Raw genomic sequence first — 18,125 nt, forward strand, 5'->3', positions numbered from 1 at the left:
AGGGGGTAGGGTCTTCCAGGTCTGGGTTGGTGCAGGGAGGGAGTCTGAGTATGAAGACCCTGCGGCGGGGACGGGCAGGGATTTCTGTCTTGTCCTATCAATGCTTGTTGTGGAAGAAACAGGGGTGACGCTTGGCACCAGACCCCACTAGCTTCCCTGGAGGTGGAGGAGAGCAAACAAGTCCAGAGCAAAACCAGGCACAGCTTCAGAGGCCGAGACAGGGAGATCCACACCTGAGTTAAAACGAGACCCCCTTGCTCTGAGAGCCGCTGCAATGGCTGTCTGGGGTGTTGGCAGCAGAGTCCCAGGCCTGGACCCAGGCCTCACCCCCAGTCAGGGTCACCCTGAAATGTTTACCTGAATCTTCCAGCCCTCACCAGACCACAGAAGAGGGAGTCTCAGCACACATGAATCAAAGCCACCTTTTATTGAACACTTCCTCTGTGCCAGCCCCTTAGGGTCCTTAAAGATCTCTCTCCAAGCCTCACAACACCCTACAGGATAGGACCCATCATTTTCTCTATTTTGCAGACAGGACACCAATGCTTCAAGGTGGTAACTTGCCCACGGTGCTGGTAAGAGGCTGCACCGAAGCCCCACTCCTCCTCCAGTACAGGCAGCAGCCTCACCTGTGTGGTAACTTCCTGGAAGCCCAACACAGACCTGCCTGACACCTTCTGGACCTCCAGATCACCGCCCCAAATCCTCCAAAGCTGATCCCAAGCTGGGCCAGCGGCCAGCAGACTCTGACTCCAGTTGGCCTCTGGAAATGACCTGGCCTGGGAGGGACACGATCTTTTCCACCAATTATCGTTGGCATCGTTCACCAGGGTTCCATCAGTCGAGGCCCGAGGCCTTAGTGAGGGAGTCAAGCAGCTGGAAGTAACTATACTTAAGGTCATACTCCATGTCATACCAGTAGTTCACTGTGGGGAGAATGGAGACCTGATCATGAAGGTCCCCCTCCAAACCCGCTGCCTCCCAAACCCCTCCCCCAGCTACCCTACTGGGCAGCTCCTCACCAGCAATGCAGCCATGGGACTGCTGGACGTGGTGGAACCACAGGGCCGGCAAGTAGAGTATCTCACCAGCCTGCACCGTGCAGCAAAGGGCCCGGGCCTGACTATAACTGGGGTACTGGGCCAGATCTGGAGCCAATGGGTCCAATGGGATCCAGGGTACCTGGGGATACAGTGGATGCCAGGGAGCAGGCCCAAAGCCTCCGGCCGTCCAGCTCTGTCCCTTCCAAAGGTAAACGCCATAAGCTCTGCCCTGTTCAGCACTGGGAAGGCCGACTTAGGGATTTTTCAGAGTAAGGTGCTACCTCCCCAGCTCTTTTGTGCCTGCTCCCTCAGAGACCAGGTTCCTACCCTTCTCCCTCCCCAGGGCCCACAAACAAGGCAGATACCTTCTCCATGGCCTCTTCATCCACCATCTTAAAGGAGCCCTCTTCAGTGAGCTGATAGGTTGCTGGTGTGTACAGCTCTAAAACCAGGAGAAAGGTACAGGGACACTCAAGCGGCCTGCAGCTTGCCAGTTCCTCCCCCTTGTTCCCTGAGTGCAGTGGAAACACTATGCCCACACCTCTGGCCTGGCACACCAGTTTGCCCAGGGCCCTTGCTGCCCTCCCTCTACCTTGGGCCACCTGCTTCCCAGCCCCTGAGGACTGAGTCCCTACCATAGGGGATGAATGGCCGGTCACTGGGTGGATGTAGCAGGAAGTGTTTCTCTCCAGAGACCACACAGTAGAGGTTCTCATAGTGGTCCTTATGTACTGCCAATACAAAGAGGGCCCAGTGGGCAAGGTTACAAGGGGCAGGGCACAGGAGGGGACCAATGACCATAAAACAGGTATGACAGGTACTATAACAGAAGAGCACACAAAGTCAAAGCAGGATCGAGGGGATGCCAAGGAGTCAGGCAGGCAGGATTCGAGCATTTCAAACCTCTGTCCATCAGGGACTTGACACTCGCCAGGTCCCAGGCTCATCCCTACCAAGGGGGGAATCCAAGCAAACAGGGTTCTCCTGAGTTCACCCCCTGACCTAGCTGGCCTTTAGGAAAGCTTTCTGGAGACCTAGAAGAAAGAGTCCCCTCCACACCCCAGTGCCACAGGGACCTTCCCCAATCTGAGCTACCAGGAGGTGCTCTGTTATGCCCGAACCCCAGAATAAATCTTAGAGAACTTCTGTCCAGACCCAACCTTCCACTCTTGGCCTCCTCACCCCTCCTCCCCCACCTCTGTATTCCCCTGACACCTACAGGATGTCACTGCCGCTGCATCCCCCAGCCAGAAGTTTACAGCATCAGGCATCTTTCCTGCAGGTCAGAGGTAAGAGGTCAAGTCAGGAGGGGCCTTACTCCAAGGCCAGGCCAGGAATAACCACCATACTGTGATGCTGGACCAGAACCTGGGGGGAACGAGGGAGCTCGCAGGGAGAGAACAGGGAAAAGGGGTAGAGGAGGGCCAGTTCCAGATGGAGTCTCCTGCCCTGTGGCAGAAAGAAGGGTGACAATGTCCAGTAGTTCAATACACAGTTGTGGCCTGGAGGTGCACCGGTGTGGCTCAGTTAGGTGTCCAACTCTTGGTTTCAGCTTAGGCCAAGATCTTAGAGTTTCATGAGCTCAAGCCCCATGTGAGCCTCTGTGCTGGCTGTGGATTCTGCTTGGGATTCTCCCTCTCTCCCTCTCTCTCTCTGCCCCTCCCCCACTCACGCTGTATCTCTCTCTATCAAAACAAATACGTAATTTTAAAAAAAACAAAAACAAAAAGTTGTGGCCTGGAGACTTGAGTGTTTAGTAAACGGCACTTGACCCTGAGGGGCCAAGAGTGTGGGCCAAGTCATCACCAAAGGGAGAAGCAGCAAGCAGGGCTGACTCCTGCTTGTCCTTCCCATTTCTTCCCTGCCCAATCCCTGCCTCCACTCACCCAGTGCCTCAGAGGCCCAGGGCACATGGGACTCTAGATCAGGCAACAGCTGGGGCAGCTCGGTGGGCAGGTTGGAGCACTGCTTCTGCACGTAGAGGACTCCTGGGTGCTGGGTCTGGCCCTCTAGCACATCCAGCACGTAGCTCAGGGGTAGGCGGCGCTCAGCAGGCATCATAAAGCGGTCCCCTCGTACAGCATCCGCGTAACCATCAGGGGTCACAGCCACGCTCACCTCTATGGAGCCCACTGTGGCTCTGGAGGAAAGGACTTTCAGCCCATGTTCAAATAACACAAAGTATCACCCAACACCTCCCCCTCCAGGGGAGCCCCCACCTGAGATACGGGAAGGACCACTTCTGCAGGGCTGGCCAGTGATGCAGGGCATTGCGGATGATGCAGGGCCTATTGGGGCAGACCCAGTCCCGGTAGAAGTGGAGTGGAGTGGGAGGCTCATCCAGGTAAGGAACAGCAAGAGGCACACTGAGCTCTGAGAGAAAGACAGGAGAGGGGGATGAACCCAACTGCACCCAGCTGCTGCCCCAAAGCCTGTGTAAAAGATGTCCTCCCTAGGCAGGACACACTGCTATCACTGGATAATGTCCATTGATGACCAAGGGACTCTGGACAACCAGGAATTGAAAACTGAGGAGAGATATTTAAGGAAGAAAGCATGAAGCACCCACAAACACACCAGGATGGACTGTAAGAGTCCACAGGGCCAGGGAATGCTGCTCAGCCCATAACCCACACCTACCATGGGACCACGTCCAGCCCTAAACAGTGAACCCTCGGCTTTCCCACTGTGCACTGCCCAACATCATGGCATCCATCAAGAAAGGCAGCTGTGTAGGCAGTACAGGCAGCTCCAGGATGAGTGGAGCTGAGGCCCCAGGGTCACAGGCTGGTGTGGGTGAGTCAGGCTCTGGAAAGCACCCTCTGACAGTGATATTTACTGAACATCTAGAATGTACTCAGTACTTGATTTGGCCAATGAGGAGGTAGGTATCAAGGGATGATCCTATTGTCATCTCAAGAAGATTAGAACCTAACTGGGGAGACAGGCTGCTACAGGAAACCATAGGAGGAAAAGTAAGAGCTGAACTGTGTTTTTGATCTTCCTGAACAGCATCACCATCCTCAGACACCCAGGTCTACCGTGTGCATCTATGGTTGCGCAATATGCCACCTGCACAGATGTCTATAGTGGCCCTGTGTCACTTCTCACAAATCTATTCTTTTTGGCTCTTCTCTCTCACTTCTGTCCACCCCTATGGATTGTCTCGAAGTCCTATTGATTCTACCAATCAACCCCTCCTTCTTTCCTCTGCTGGTATCCGTATTCAAATAACCTCCTTTGGGCCCTCAAACGTCACTTCAATGAGGCTTCCTTCGTTGGCCACCCTTTTTTTTTTTTTAGTTTATTTATTTATTTTGCTGGCCACCCTTTTAAATTGTAACCTGTCCCAAACAATCCTACACCCCTTCCCTTTTTTTCCCTTCTGTCACTCATCACCACCTAACATACTATATATTTCACTTATCCAAACTGCTTATTAATCTCTCTTGGTAGAGTAGAATGTAAGCTCCATGAGGGTAAGGGTGCAAGTCTTGTTCATTGGTATACCCTCAGGACCTAGAATAATCCCTAACACGCAGCGAGTGCTCAGGAAGTACTGGCTTAATGGTTGAAAGTCTCCAACATCTCCTGGATGTCTGGTTGCTGCAGTGAACTGACTGGTTTCCTTGGGGGTTAATTCCACTCCCTCTCAAAGCATCCCTCACCCTGGTCCCTGTCATCTTCTTAAAATACAATCTCATCTTGTCATATCCCTAGTTTAAAAAAATATCCTTTGATGGCTTACCACTACTCCTTACAAATTATGTAATGTGTCTTGGCATGCATTCAAGGTGATACATGATCAGGCCCAACCTACTTTTCCAGTCTGGTTTCCTCCTGTCTGGTGCCTGCCCCTTACCACACTCTCTACTCAGGTGGTGCCAAGCTTTGTTCCTACTGCTCCCTCAGACTGGGATGCCTTTCTCCTGGCTTCTATAAAGGGTACACAGGGCTTTGCTTTGTTCATTTCATCCTTGAGATCTGGCCTGAAGGTCTTGGCCCCAGTGGGCAGCCGCTGCACTAGTTTTCACCTCTGAGGTCTCCATGCCAGTCATCTTTGCTTTGCGTTCAGTAGAAAAGTAAATGTAGGTCTTTAGCTCAAAAATTGGAACTGAGTGGGAAGACCCTGGTGGTCCCAAGAAAACAGAAAAAGAGCTGGCACCCCTACTTGCTTCACTGGCTAGAAAGGTAAGATGGAACTTACCAAGCAGATAAGGGAGCAAGGGAGAGGAAACTGGCAAAGGGCTTTCCCAGTCCTGCCAGCCCATTAAAGCAGTCATCTTTGGGGAGCGATTTGGGGTTCAGTAAATCCTATTATTCTCACTGGAATCCTTTGCCCCCCCCACTGGCATTCTTAAAATGCATGGAAACTGCTTTTTTTCACCTTTTGTATTTTCTGCCATTATTGCATGTTTACTACCTCACCAATTAAAAGACTTCCTGTAGATAAAGATGACTGCTCCCTTCTGAGGCTCTGATGTGAGAGAATTTCAAAAGGGATTCAAACAATTTCTTTGGCCCAACAATTCTTCTGCTAGAAATTTAACCAACAAAAATATTCACACCTGTGCAGAATGACTGGCACACTGGCTTTTTCATTATTCCATGAACACACCAGGCACACCCCTATCTCAGGGCATTTGCCCCAGTGCCTTCTACCTGCAATGCTCTTCTCTCAGATGTCTGCGCAGCTCACTCCCTTCCCCTCCTTTCTACATGCCTGTGCTTGAATGTCCCTTTATCAAGGCAGCCTACCTACCCTGACCATCTTATTTCAACCTATAACCTCCCCTTAACCCCTGGCCTGAAACCTTTTATTCTGCTTTACTTTTTCCCCCCCACAACACTTATCTTCTAATCCATTCCTTCTCCTGTATAATTTACTCATTACTCATTTAGTGTGACTAGTGTTAATGATCTGTCTCCTCACTTGGAATGTAAGGTATGGGAGGGCAGAAATTTGTTTTACTCACTAATGTATCCTAAACACACTGACCAGAGCCTCACACATTGAGACGCTTAGTATTGAGGTGCTCCTAGTGTTTACTGAAGCATTAGTGAAAAGACAGAAGGAAAATGACCTAAATGCCTATCAATAATAGGCTGATTCAGTAAATTACCACAAGAACACAGTGTGAAAAAAAACTGAGGGGGCTCCTGGGTTGCTGAGTCGGTTGGGCGGTTCCCAGTTCGGCCCAGTCCTGATCTCAGAGTCTGTGAGTTCCAGCCCCGAGTCGGGCTCTGTACTGACACCTCAGAGCCTGGAGCCTGCTTCGGATTTCGGATTCTGTGTCTCCCTCTCTCGCTGCCCCTCCCTTGCTCACGCTGTCTCTGTCTCTCTCAAAAATAAACATAAAAAAAAAATTTGAGGAAGAGGGATATGGAACGGTCTTCAAGATACATAATAGTGCAGAAAAGCGTTTAGCAGGCTAACCTTCGTATACAGGATATATATAGTACACCCCCGCCCCGCGCGCGCTTGTGTGTAAACAGCACTTCTGAAACGATGGAAACTGGGGCCTGGAATGAAAGGAATGCTTACTTCATATTATAAATCCGTTGTTTTTAAACCATGTGCCCCTGTTGCTAATTAACGGTAAAACAGAAAAAAACGGGAGAGAGGAAAGGAGAGAGAAAAATAAAAACCAAGCAGCGGAAGAGCCAGGGATTACTTGGACACCTGCCTCCAATTCTTCCAAAGCTCTGCACCACCTTGGGAAGTTTGTTCCTGAATAAGTGTTCCAGCTGGGGTTTAGAAAGGGAGCACCTGACCACCTTAAGTCTTCACAACAGGAAAGGCTGGGAAGAGCAACAAGAGTGCCCCATTATTCGGGGGCGGGTTGACTGTGGGAAGTAGACCTGGGTGAAGACTGGCCCGAACCTTGGGAGTAAAGTCAAGACACACCAGGAAGCCACAAGGACACCAGAACAGGGGAGCTGAGGCCGCAGCACTGGGGTAGGGGCGAGGTTGGGGCAGAAGAGTGATCCGAGTGGGGCCAGCAACGAGTCAGGTTCACGCGCTTCTGCGCTCCTTGAAGACACGAACGGGGGTGGGGAACAGTAGTGTCTGCGGCCCAGAAGAGCGAGGGCGCACCCGACTCGGGACTCTGGTTTCCCGCATGCCCAAGGCCCCGCCCACGTCCTGAGGCTGCCCCGCGGTCGACGCAAGGCAGCCAGAGCCTCTGCGCCAACCNGAGCTGTGCTGTCTCCAGCCTGCCCCACTCGCTGGCATCCCAGATTTAACAAATGATTGTGTTTATTGATGAGTTCATACATCAGTACAAACGGACGAGTTAAAAATGGCCCCTGCCCCGTGAGACCTCGGGAGGAGGGAAGCGCCATGGCCTGGACAAAGTATAAAAGTTATAAATAAGGAGGTTTTCAAAACTGGGTCAGGGTAAATCTAGTCAGGGTTGGGGGGCAGTTGCCGATGGCCTCAGACATGCAGAAGGGACGGGTGCCGGCGGCCATAAGACCCCCCTCTCCCACCTAAGCACTCGGCTGAGGTAGAGAAAGGGCGGCCACCTTCTCACAAACCTTAGCGGTAGTGTAGCTCCCTCCTCTGAGGGGCTGGCTGGCTGGCTGAGGATTTCAGAAGAACCCAGACCAGAGGGCCGGGCTTGAGCCCTCTTGGGGCTGGGCTGTGGCTGTTGTGCCGGTTGGGGGAGTGGTAGTAGACTTCTAACCCTCACAAGGGCAGCTGCAGCCCTGCAGGTAGTAGACTTCTAACCCTCACAAGGGCAGCTGCAGCCCTGCAGGGTCCACCCTCAGCTGCAGGAGTTCCTGGGGCCAGGGTTTCTTTGCAGTTTGGCCATGCAGGTGGTAGTAGTACAGAAGAGTGGGAGTGAACTAGGTTTCATCTGTTCTGGTGCACGCTGGCTGATGCAAACAAGAGCTGGGCACTGTACAGAAACCAACTTCTTTCTAAGTTACTACCTATAGAACCAGCAGGGCCCCAAGGGCCTGTCCGTGGGAGACTAGGTTGCTGCGGCCTGGGGCTTCAGGAAAGCTACACTGACTTACCTGAGGCAGAGGGAAGCAGTAGGGCCCAGAGACACGTGTTCTTCATTCCAACTCAACAACTGCTTTACTACTTGGTCCTACTCTACCTGCCCACTCTACCCTATCTCCTTCCCCTCATCCCTAACAACTGCCCTTTAATCTACCCCCTTCCCTCTACTACTTACCTGTCCCATCTACCACCTTTCCAGTGCGTCTCTTGGCCCTTTCTGCAGCCCCATGTGCCTCCCCCTCCCCTCAAGTTCCAGTATCCAGAGCATCTTGGGTGCCCAGCACTGCCTTTGAGGAGGCTCCTTCCACCCAAACTAGAAACCTACAAACCATCTCACATCAGCTAGGTTGTGGACACCAAAAATCCAGAATTCAGGTTACTACATTCCAGTCCTTTTCATGCTCCTTGACAGTTCCACATGAGCCAGGGTGGTGAAGTAGGAGTAGTACATGAAGGGTAACCAGCCACACACCAACCAGCCAGGTACTCTAGCGATGAATACTCACTAAACATGTGTGTGTGTGTGTGTGTGTGTGTGTGTGTAGACTTTTGTGGCCAAGGTCCGTAGAAGGTGGGCTGGTGCCCTGTAAACCATGAGGGAAGTTCTAACACAGGCTTCTGACTGGGCATCACTCAGGATGCAAGGAGAAGGTGGCCTCTGGGTCTAGCAGCCTACTGGGGACCAGGGTTGGGAGGATAGGGAAGACCAAGGGGTTAAGAGGAGGAAGCCAGGGCTTTATGTTTGCCCAGCAGAGGGCTTTACTGTCCCGCAGCAACATCCCACAGCTGTCTCCACGAGTTCTGGCCAGGAAAGAAAGGGGGCACAGGGATAGAGATAATGCTAGGGCTCTCTTAGAGGGAGAGTGGGAGTGGAATGTGGGGGCTCAGGCCTTGATACCAACTCAAGCCTCCTGATGGCTTGGGAATGCCCTGGAGGACTTAGAGGGCTCTGCCTTACACAACTGCCAGGAAGTGGGGAAAACATAACCCCCTGCTCTGGCAGCCAGGGGAGTGCAGCTGGTGTGGGAGGGGAAGTGGAGGTAGAGGTGAAGCTCTGCTGTTGGCTGAACGGCACTGAATGCCACGTGGCCTCTCACTTCCCCCCCACCAAATACCCTGTGTGTGCTCCACCCCAGGGAGCTGATCCCTGCAGTAATTTCAAATGGCTTCTAAGAAGAGAGGGCCTGCCCTTCCCAATTTCCCCCCAGATGGGGCAGGCTGCCCTCCTACTCCTCACAGCACCAAGATGACAAGGATCCAAGACCTACCCTGCATGAGCCACTGAAGGGGCTGTGGAGGCAGGGGTTCTGAAAGTGAGGCGACAGTCAGGGAAATAAATTAATAAATACAGGGGTCCCATGAGGAGTAGCTGGGAAAACTGCTTCCCCTCTGAGCACTGATCCCTGCGATCCACTCCAAGCATCCCCATAGGTTTTGGAGAGTGGAGCAGGGGCTACAGTTTGGAATAAGGGAAGCATTCACTTGGAATAGAATTCTGGAGCTAGAGTCTACGTTCCATGCGCTGCTCCACAGCCCGAAGCAGCAGCTCTGAGTATTGCTCTAGCAGGGCCTGTGTTTGCTCAGCTCCCACAGCCCCCGGGCTCCCACCCGGGCTGCACAGCACGGCACCGGCCAGGGCCTCTAGCTCCTGCCTCACTGAAGAGAAGGTGTTTCTGAGGAGCTGGGTGATGCGACTTTGCTCCGCTGAGGGTGTCTTGCAGCCAGCCACCTGCAGGAGGACCCAGGAAGTAAGTTGGAGGAACAGTTGAGAAACATTCTGTCAATGGATGTATAAAGGGGAGGGGCCCCATCTGGGTCTAGCCTGCCTCCAAAGAAGGCCCTGCTGGACTGCCCCCTATGTCTAAGGTGGCCAAACAGTTTTTAATAGGACAAGGGGCACTATTAATAATTATACAGGGACAAGAGGCATAAATTGAGATGGTCCTGAGCAAACTAGGCCATATGGTCTCTCCACCCCCACCCCTCCAGTCTGAGGAAGCCTCCAGCTCTTAGCTAGAGAGGACCTACTGGTCCTCGGTTCAAGAGCCCTGGCCTAATGGCCTCTACCTCCCTCACCCACTCTGCCCGGGATGTTCTTGATTGTTCCACCCATCCATCAGTGGAAGAGCCTTAGCATGGTTGCTCTGGATACAGAGCTAGCACTCTACCTTCCCCACGGTAGGTGCCCAACACATACCAAGTGGTAGAGCCGCACAGCCTGGCGCACATTGCCCTGGAGCTCTGCCACGAGTTGTTCACACTGCTCCAGGCTCACTGCTGGTTCTGAGAGGGACAGATACAACTCAGTAAGGCCCAGCAAAGCTGCCCTTGCAGGCCTCCCACCCAGAGGCCACTGAGCAGGAGAGGCCTCCCCGCAGGATTACACCCCCTCCACTTGCCCGCTGTCCTTTCTTCTTGCCTCCTTCCTCCCCAACGACCCCCCTGTCCTGATACCACACAGAAAATGAGGGCCCTGAGGGGAGTGCCAACCCCATCCCCAGAGGCCAGAGGCACTGAAGGGGCAAATGGGTCACAAGGAGATCATGAAGATTGGCAGAAGTGTCTCACCATCAAGGGTGTGACTTACGAACTGAGAAAGGGGCAGACAGGACGAAAACACCAGAGGCTGGATGCATAGAAATGGGATGGAGCCAGAAAGCAGACAGCAGAGATGGAACAAAGAGGATGAAGCAGGAAATGAGAGCTGGGGAGCTGTGCACACCTGAGTCCTGGCTCAGGACTGCCCTTGGCCTGGTGCATTCCGTGGGGCTGGGAATCTTCTCAGGGGTTGGGGACTGCAAGTTTTCGGGGTCTCGGAAGAGGGGGCTGACCGGCAGTTGCTGGCCACAGGGGCTGTTGGGCCCAGGCTGAGCCTGGCACTCTGTCCTAGGCTTGGGAGGGGCACCCTCCCCCAAACAGGCCCGCCTCTCAGATGTACTATGAGCCTTTCCCAGGCCCGCTGGGGATCCAGGCCGGTCCGCCTCACCAGGGGCTCGTCCCCTGGTAACAGGTGAGAATGTGGCCAAAGTAGGACGGTCAGGCAGTGGTTTTGGGATGTCCAGGACCAGGTGAGCCCGGCTGGGCAGGGCTAGCTTGCTGAGCGGTGAGACTCGAATGGGAGCAGGAGCTTGAGGTTCAGCTGCCAGCCCCAAGTTCTCCCCAACAGAGATGCTACGGGACATCTTGGCCATGGAACTGGTGGTGGGGTTCTGGTAGGAGTGAGGCTGAGAAAGACGGCCATCAGCCTGTGGCAGGGGCTGCAGGCCCTCCTGGGCCTCCATCCCCCGTAAGAGCAATGGGCCTGGTGGAGGGGCCTCATCTGTAGAGAAGACAGAGATATGCAGGTCAGGTGGTGAGGGAAGACATCCCACATGCAAAGACTCAGCTCCCTAGGAGTTGCTGTGCTCCCCACATACCCACTAAGGGACAGCCAGTGGCAAGTACAGTGACACATCAGGACTAAATCAGGCCCTCCTTTCTCTAGCATGCTCATGCGCTCCACACTCCCTGCACCCTCGAGTTGAGCCTACCAGGCTCCTCACCTTGTGGCACCAGACTCTGCACAGACTGGGCTTTCTGGAGTCCACCTAAGGGGCTGGCCGCAGCCACTCTCTTGGGGGACCAGCTGCTATCCAGATTGAGTCGGCGTCGAGGCAAAAGCACAGGAACCGTTTGCTGGGGGCCACCATTTCCAGAGGAGGGCTCTGCCTCTGGGGGTGCTCCCGGAGGACTGGCACCACTGCCTCTCAGCTGCTCACCCGAAGCCTGCAGCATTTGGACTGGTCTCGACGTCAGCGCCAGGCTTGAGGAAGATGGAGACAGCTTCCTACAGGGAGGAAATGTGGAAGAAGGCCAGAGGAGGCTTAGGAGTCCTCTTTGCCAACACGAGGAGAAGCACTGGGAGAGAAGGGCTGGAACAAAGCCAGCAGGCCAGTTGTCCCAAAACTTGGGAGTGCAGAATACTGTTGAGCATGGGAAGACAGCAGCCTTGGAGAGAGGAGGGTGGCATGCTGCCCCAGGGCCAGGACTGGCCCTCTGGAGAGGGCTGGGAGGTCAAGTGAGCCAGAGCTCCTTATAGGAGACTGAGAGCTGCTGTAGGGAGAGGTACCTGAGTGGGGGGGTCTGCACTTGCAACAGGAATCGTGAAGAGATGCTCCGAGACTCTGTCCTCTCTGGTACCCGGACTGGGCCCCCTGCCAAGGTGACAGAAATCAGGAAGTGAAGCAAGCCCTTGTCCCAGATTCTGCCTCCCCTAGAAGGTAACCCAGGGCATGGGCATGGCCTGCCCTTGTTCCCTCCCTCTCATCCAGGCAAGGAGGGAAGGAGGGAAGACTACAGTGACCACATACTGGCCCTCTGACCACACCTGGAGCGGACCCATTGGCCAGAGTCTCAAAGTGCTGTTTTAGAAACTGCTCCTGGTCTGGGGTATGGGGACTGCCTTCCTGCAGCCCATAGGAGCCAATGCCTCCCTCTTCTTCCTCCTCTTCATCATCACCCTCGGCTGGCTCTTCAAGGTCTGAGGAAATGCCATCCACACTCAGGGGCTCCGTGCTCTCAGAGTCTGGATGTGGGGAGGGGAGAGAAGCATCATGCTGCACCAACCCGTCGCCAGAGCCTCCACTCCCCCACCTCAGTCCACTGACCTCCCTCAAGCTGCAGCCTCACCTTCATTGGGGTGCTCAGGGCTGGAAAGGCGGCTGCTACTATAATCCACAGAGCAGGCACTGTCAGGGCTGTGCTTCTCAGAGCCCCTGCTGCCTGGATACACTCTTCCCAGAGTCCCTCGGGCTGGAGCTTGCACCTGGAACTCACTTTCAGGAGGGCCAGCAGGGGAAAGAAGAGGCAGTTAGTAGGGGTGGGCAGTGCCACCAGACATCTGGCTTCCTTCTCCCTGACAAGTGAGTGGGACTGGGGATGAGGCAGGGGCGAAGCAAGTAACCTGGGCCAGCCCTCCCGTATAAAGAACGCACAGAAGGAGAAGACTGCAGAGCCCCTGAGGTCTGATGAGAGAAGGACCCTTGCCTGGTATCCAGGGTGGGGCTGTCACTCGGCTCCGGGTAGACAATACCATCTTCGATGGGTGCAGGCTCCAGATCTTGGGCAAAGACCCCTTCCTCTTGGGACAACAATCGAATAATGTGGGGGCAGGAACAGGGTTGGGAAGCCTGAGGCCGAGGGGGCTTTTCATTCTGGGAATACACAAAGGGACATTACTGAAGATACCTACGTGAGAAAGGGTCTGAGAAAAGAGGTGGGGGTGGGCAAGGATTTGGTGTGTTATCAGTTCTGGGGGAAGCTGAATAGTCCAACTCTGAGGACAACTCTAGCTACTGTTCTTGAGCTTCTGGAATAACTACATTCTGTCACACTCCAGGCTGTCAACCTTCAGCCACCACTTAATATCATGAGCCCTTGAAGAGACCTGGCCCAGGGCAACGGGTGCTACCCCAATCACCATATCACCCAGCCTAGCCAGCCTGAACCTTTGCAGTCCAGGCTACCCATGTGCCACAGGAGCAGAGCAAGCAGAGCTGGCCCAGTGCTCAGGTCCCAGCTGTTAGCATAAGGCTGCCTAAGGCTGCTTGGAGATCTCGAGGTTGCTGGGAGAAAGCTGGCTCACCTGGCTAGCATGTGAGGTCTCAGGGACCTGCTGACCATGTTTCCCAGGGCAAGAGGCGGTCATGGCCAACAAGTCTTGGCTAGGGCCTCGAGGGCTTGGGGCCAGTGTTTCCAGCTGCCGTAGGTCCAGCATGGAGCGGACACTCAACTCCACGCCTGGCTGAGCCCAGCGGCTTCTCCTTCTGGGTCCTTGGTTGGCCACAGGAGTTGGAGCCAAGAATTCCACTGTCTCCTCCGCCTGGTGTGGGGTAGGGGTGGGGGAGGGGTAACAACCACCATACAATAGTATCAGCAAACACTCATATATCACTCATTGTGTGCCGGGCATTTTATTTACATGTGTTCGCTCACTTAATCCCCACAACCGCCTTGTGAAGTCAGTAGTATCATTCTCCCCATTTTTACAGATGGGAAATCTGAAACACAGGGGGCTTAAGTAACCTGTCTAGTCCCACAGACAGTAAGTGGCCTGCCTACAGGTTATAGCTCAGGTAGTCTGGCTCCAGAGTTCATGTTCTTAGCTTCATTCTACTACCTGTCTTAGACATTCTAGTCTCAGCCTTCACTTGGTGTCATGGACACCTCGGAGCTGGGAATCTCTACAAAGTCCCTTACTCTGAAGACAGCCCCAAGTCCATTCATAGCTCCAAGGACAAACCAATAGTCCATCCTTGAGCCCCTGGCCTGGTCAGAAGCACCAGAGGCACCACGCCACTATTACTGCATGGAGCTGGTGCTAACAATGAAGGCGCTGCCCCTTGATGTCTTGATGTGGCCCAAGAGAGGGCTGGGCTGCTGTGGGGCTTGCTCAGAAAGCCTGTACCTCCTTCTGGCTGCCCTGATGTAGCTGCCCAGTCCTAGCATGGCCCTTTCCCTCCAGATAACTGCTCTGGAAGTTCTGAGCTAACCTCCTAACCTGGGGTCTTTAAAATTAGTTTCTCCAGATTTCTATCATTTGGACATTTGATTTTCTTAAACTTCAGTTTTTTGGGTTTTTTTTTTTTTAACATTTATTTATTTTTGAGAGGGTGGGATGGCAGAGAGAAGGAGAGATAAAGGATCTGAAGCAGGCTCCATGCTGACAGCAGAGAGCCCAACACAGGGCTCAAACCCACAAACCATGAGATCATGACCTGTGCTGAAATCAGTAGTCAAATGTTTAACCAACTGAGCCACCCAGGAGCCCCTCTTGAAGTTCAGTTCTAACCGTCTGGCTTAGACACTCCTTTTCTACTCCCCACCTCAACTTGTTCTTTGTTCCTGTTTACTCCCAGGCCCCCAGGCAGCTAAACAAGTGGGACACTACTAGTGGCAACTAACCCTCGCAGGCCACCCCATCGGGCCTGGAAGAAGGAGATCCCTGGGCTTCATCATCCATAACCTGGGACCAGCTGAGCTGCTCAGACCCTCCCACAAGGCCCTTTCTTGGACACAAGGGATACAGCATGTGGGCAGGCCCAGAGAGCCCTGCTTTCACCTTCCTCTCCCTCTTGTAACCTTGGAAGGGCATTATGATGATGGGGACTTACCCGACTCATCTCCCAGTGGGACAGGCTTCGGGGCAGGACTGGGCCAGGCACTGAGGCTAGACAGAGACAGACAGTCAAAGAGAGTATCTCCTGCCCACCCACCCGGAGCCCTGGCCCCCCATCAGCCCATACCCTGTGTGGCCACAGTGAGGCTCTGGTTTCCTCAGCTCACTGTACTCTCACCCCCCATTGTATCAGAAAGGACATACCTGGCCACTGTGGCAACTGGTGCCTCTCTGGCCCTACATGAGACTTTCACACACCTTGTTCTTTCTTGGCACCCTTGGCAAGGATAGGCAGAGCTGGAAGTTCTTCTTCTTCAGTGCCTTCGTCTTCTCCCTCCTTGTCACTATCTGATGACAGAGCTGGTCCAGGAGACAGCATCGATGGGGCCTCGTGCCTAAGTCCAAGACAAGGAAGGTAGAGGAAGGTAGTCCAAGACTCAATGCAGGTAGAGGCCATCCTATGGGTCTTCAGGTAAGAAACGGGTGTTGGGGGGTACAAGAGTTGGGAGGTAGAGGTGAATGTTAAGTCCAAAGCAGAAAGGAGGAACACAGAGATCACAGTGAGCAGTCTGGAGGCCCACCCACCACTCGCCCGTATCTATACTCTGTCCTCACCGGCTGGGACCTGCAGCCCTTTGGGGAGAAGACGGTCCTTGCTGCTTGACCCCTCGCTGACGCTGGCGCAGCTCGGCCAGACGCTGCCTCATACTGATGGTCATCTCAGAGCTCAGGCGCCATACAAATATACAGCTGGATAGAGCCACAGAGTTGGGTGAAGGAGGGGTAGGGTAGGGCCTGATATAGGTAGCACACCACTAGTTCTCCTCTTCATGGGCTGGCAAGAAGACCAGATCCACCCTCTAGCACCACACCAGCCCAGCCAAGAAATACCCCTGCTCAGCCCTACTTCCCAGAGACATCACTGATGTGTAAAGGGGGAAGGGAGCTGGGCATTATGTGTGGCACAGAGGCAAAATCTGTGTCTCAGGGAAGCTGGCTTCTGCTCACCTGTCCCCTGACACAGAGATGAGATGTTTGCAGTCATTACTAAACTTCATGCCAGTGACAATCTCTGTGAGGAACAAAGAACACGACCTATGAGCCACCCTTAAGTCCCCACCAAGCTTCTGTCCCAACAGTGGAGGTCAACGGTGGGTTGGAGGGATAGGGCAGGCAGCTCTGCTAGGTCCCAAGAAACTAAAGGAAGAAAGAGTAAAGTTCCACCAGTAGATTATTGGGGCAACACTTACCTGAGTGGCCAAACATGGTGGCCACACACTCGCCTGAGGAGAAGTCAAAAATGGAGAGGTTCTTGTCAGAACAACTGGTGGCGATATAGATCCCTGAGGGGTCTGTCTGCACCTGAGGAGTGGGACACAGCTGGCAGAGGACAAGGAAAGCACCAGTCCCTTTCCACCTAGTACCCCTGTCTTCCCTTTCTCTGGTCCAGTGGCCATCCTCCTGGGCCCTTACCTTAATGAGAGTGCCGTCCTCACCCTGTGACCCTTTAAAAAGCTTCTTCTGCTTCCCACTGCTGATGTTAAAGATCCTGTAAAGAAACACTTTTGTTCACATGAGGAAGAGTCCATAATCAAGCACACCTGGATGACAGAGACCCCAGAATTCATTCCCAACCCTGTTCTCTCTGGGAGCCACTCCCCAACACCAAAGAGACTATCACCTCTTGGGTAGGGCCAAGTGCTCCTTCTACAGGCTCAAGTACAAAGTCCTAGACAAAAAGAAGTGAGGAGAGAGCTGCCTAGAGCTGACCCCCTTGGGCACGAAGGAAGGTGGTTAGATGGTTTGAGAAGGGGATACCCACCGAATATTTCGGTCCTGGCAGCCGATGGCCGTGTACTTCCAGCTGGGCTCCACATCCATATCATAGAGGGTCGTCTTCCGTACCACATGGTGCGTCCGTGTAAACTGTACTCCATCTCCAGACTGAAGGGGTAGAGCATGTGGGCTCACCAGGCCCAGAGAGCCCTGCTTTCGCCTGCCTTCACCTCTTACAATCTCAGCTCAGGGAACGATAGAGATCCCCCCACCCGCAACCGCTGCCCCATTCAGGGAAGCCCCATACCCTCACCTTCTGTGCTGTGCGGAAGTAGATGCTCTTGTCTGCTCCACAGCTGATCATACGGACTTGCCCATCGCTGGCTATGGAGGAGGGGGGCCTAGCTATTACCACAGCTCTTACCACAAGGGGGCCAGCCCTTCCTGTGCCTTCCCTCCATACTGCCCCACTGCTGAGCTACTCCACATGACCCAAACAACCAATTACATCAGGATGCTTCCCTCCAAACCTAAGCTCTCTGTTCACTCTGCCCTCAGCCAATGTGGTTGCTCAGTCACCTAGACTGACAGTCTACATTCCACCTGTCTTCCTATCCAGCCCCAGGCCTCCCAGCTGCTGTCCCACACAGCTCTGTGACTGGCACATCCTTCGCATGGAAGCAGGAGGTGGGGGTGGAGGATACCGGTTGTAGGTGACAAGATGTGTCTTAAGTGCCCTGCCCCCACCTGCAAACTTGACAGCAGTGATAGAGGATGAGTGCTCGTCCAACGTCTGCTGCAGGCTGTATTCACGGCCAGCATCTAGCACATGGATGAGCCGATCCCGGCTCGCTGATGCCAACAGTTTCAGACCTGGGGTTGAAAGAACTCTATCAGCCCATGAGTGCCCAGAGCAAACCCCTATGCGGGTCCGGCAAAAGACCCACAGGAACTGAGCCCTATAACCCCGAGCCAAGTGAACTATGCAGCAGGCATGCAGCTGTCCTCCTCTAAACCTGTAAAGATATCAAGTGATTCAAACAATGTTCGGTCCCACATCCAAGAGCCAGGATGGACGCAAGTGGCACTCGAGGACTGGAGGAGCCCTGTGCCATTCTGGGCTAGATCCCGGGCA

The 18,125-nt window shown here is 53.9% G+C and overlaps 2 protein-coding genes across 6 annotated transcripts in view; both read right to left on the reverse strand.

The window, feature by feature from the left end:
- Positions 1 to 408: 408 nt before the first annotated feature.
- On the reverse strand, positions 409 to 8,509 carry JMJD7 (jumonji domain containing 7). Its single transcript, XM_077764371.1, has 9 exons — positions 8,442 to 8,509; positions 6,731 to 6,828; positions 3,263 to 3,416; positions 2,930 to 3,183; positions 2,263 to 2,319; positions 1,679 to 1,774; positions 1,409 to 1,485; positions 1,023 to 1,182; positions 409 to 926 (listed from the first exon to the last, which is right to left on the reverse strand). The coding sequence occupies exons 1-9, from the start codon at positions 8,507 to 8,509 to the stop codon at positions 838 to 840; spliced, it is 1,053 nt and encodes a 350-aa protein (XP_077620497.1). The 3' UTR covers positions 409 to 837.
- The window catches only part of MAPKBP1 (mitogen-activated protein kinase binding protein 1), a 53,219-nt gene continuing 42,378 nt past the window's right edge, over positions 7,285 to 18,125 (reverse strand). For 3 of the 5 annotated variants that reach the window (XM_077764610.1, XM_077764612.1, XM_077764609.1), the window contains 18 exons: positions 17,738 to 17,863; positions 17,304 to 17,374; positions 17,037 to 17,158; positions 16,688 to 16,763; positions 16,465 to 16,576; positions 16,223 to 16,286; positions 15,830 to 15,964; positions 15,473 to 15,609; positions 15,210 to 15,265; positions 13,682 to 13,918; positions 13,084 to 13,250; positions 12,727 to 12,872; positions 12,425 to 12,622; positions 12,167 to 12,251; positions 11,601 to 11,884; positions 10,781 to 11,377; positions 10,256 to 10,341; positions 7,285 to 9,787 (listed from right to left, as the gene is read on the reverse strand). In XM_077764610.1, the coding sequence (XP_077620736.1) occupies positions 9,560 to 9,787; positions 10,256 to 10,341; positions 10,781 to 11,377; positions 11,601 to 11,884; positions 12,167 to 12,251; positions 12,425 to 12,622; positions 12,727 to 12,872; positions 13,084 to 13,250; positions 13,682 to 13,918; positions 15,210 to 15,265; positions 15,473 to 15,609; positions 15,830 to 15,964; positions 16,223 to 16,286; positions 16,465 to 16,576; positions 16,688 to 16,763; positions 17,037 to 17,158; positions 17,304 to 17,374; positions 17,738 to 17,863 (2,927 nt within the window). In that variant the 3' untranslated portion in view covers positions 7,285 to 9,559. The remainder of the gene's footprint in view (positions 9,788 to 10,255; positions 10,342 to 10,780; positions 11,378 to 11,600; positions 11,885 to 12,166; positions 12,252 to 12,424; positions 12,623 to 12,726; positions 12,873 to 13,083; positions 13,251 to 13,681; positions 13,919 to 15,209; positions 15,266 to 15,472; positions 15,610 to 15,829; positions 15,965 to 16,222; positions 16,287 to 16,464; positions 16,577 to 16,687; positions 16,764 to 17,036; positions 17,159 to 17,303; positions 17,375 to 17,737; positions 17,864 to 18,125) is intronic. The other 2 variants (XM_077764613.1, XM_077764611.1) reach the window with 2 other exon arrangements.

This window comes from Crocuta crocuta, unplaced genomic scaffold (genome assembly GCF_008692635.1).
Source record: "Crocuta crocuta isolate KB4526 unplaced genomic scaffold, BGI_CrCroc_1.0 scaffold102, whole genome shotgun sequence".
In the NCBI taxonomy this organism is placed as follows: Eukaryota; Metazoa; Chordata; class Mammalia; order Carnivora; family Hyaenidae; genus Crocuta; species Crocuta crocuta.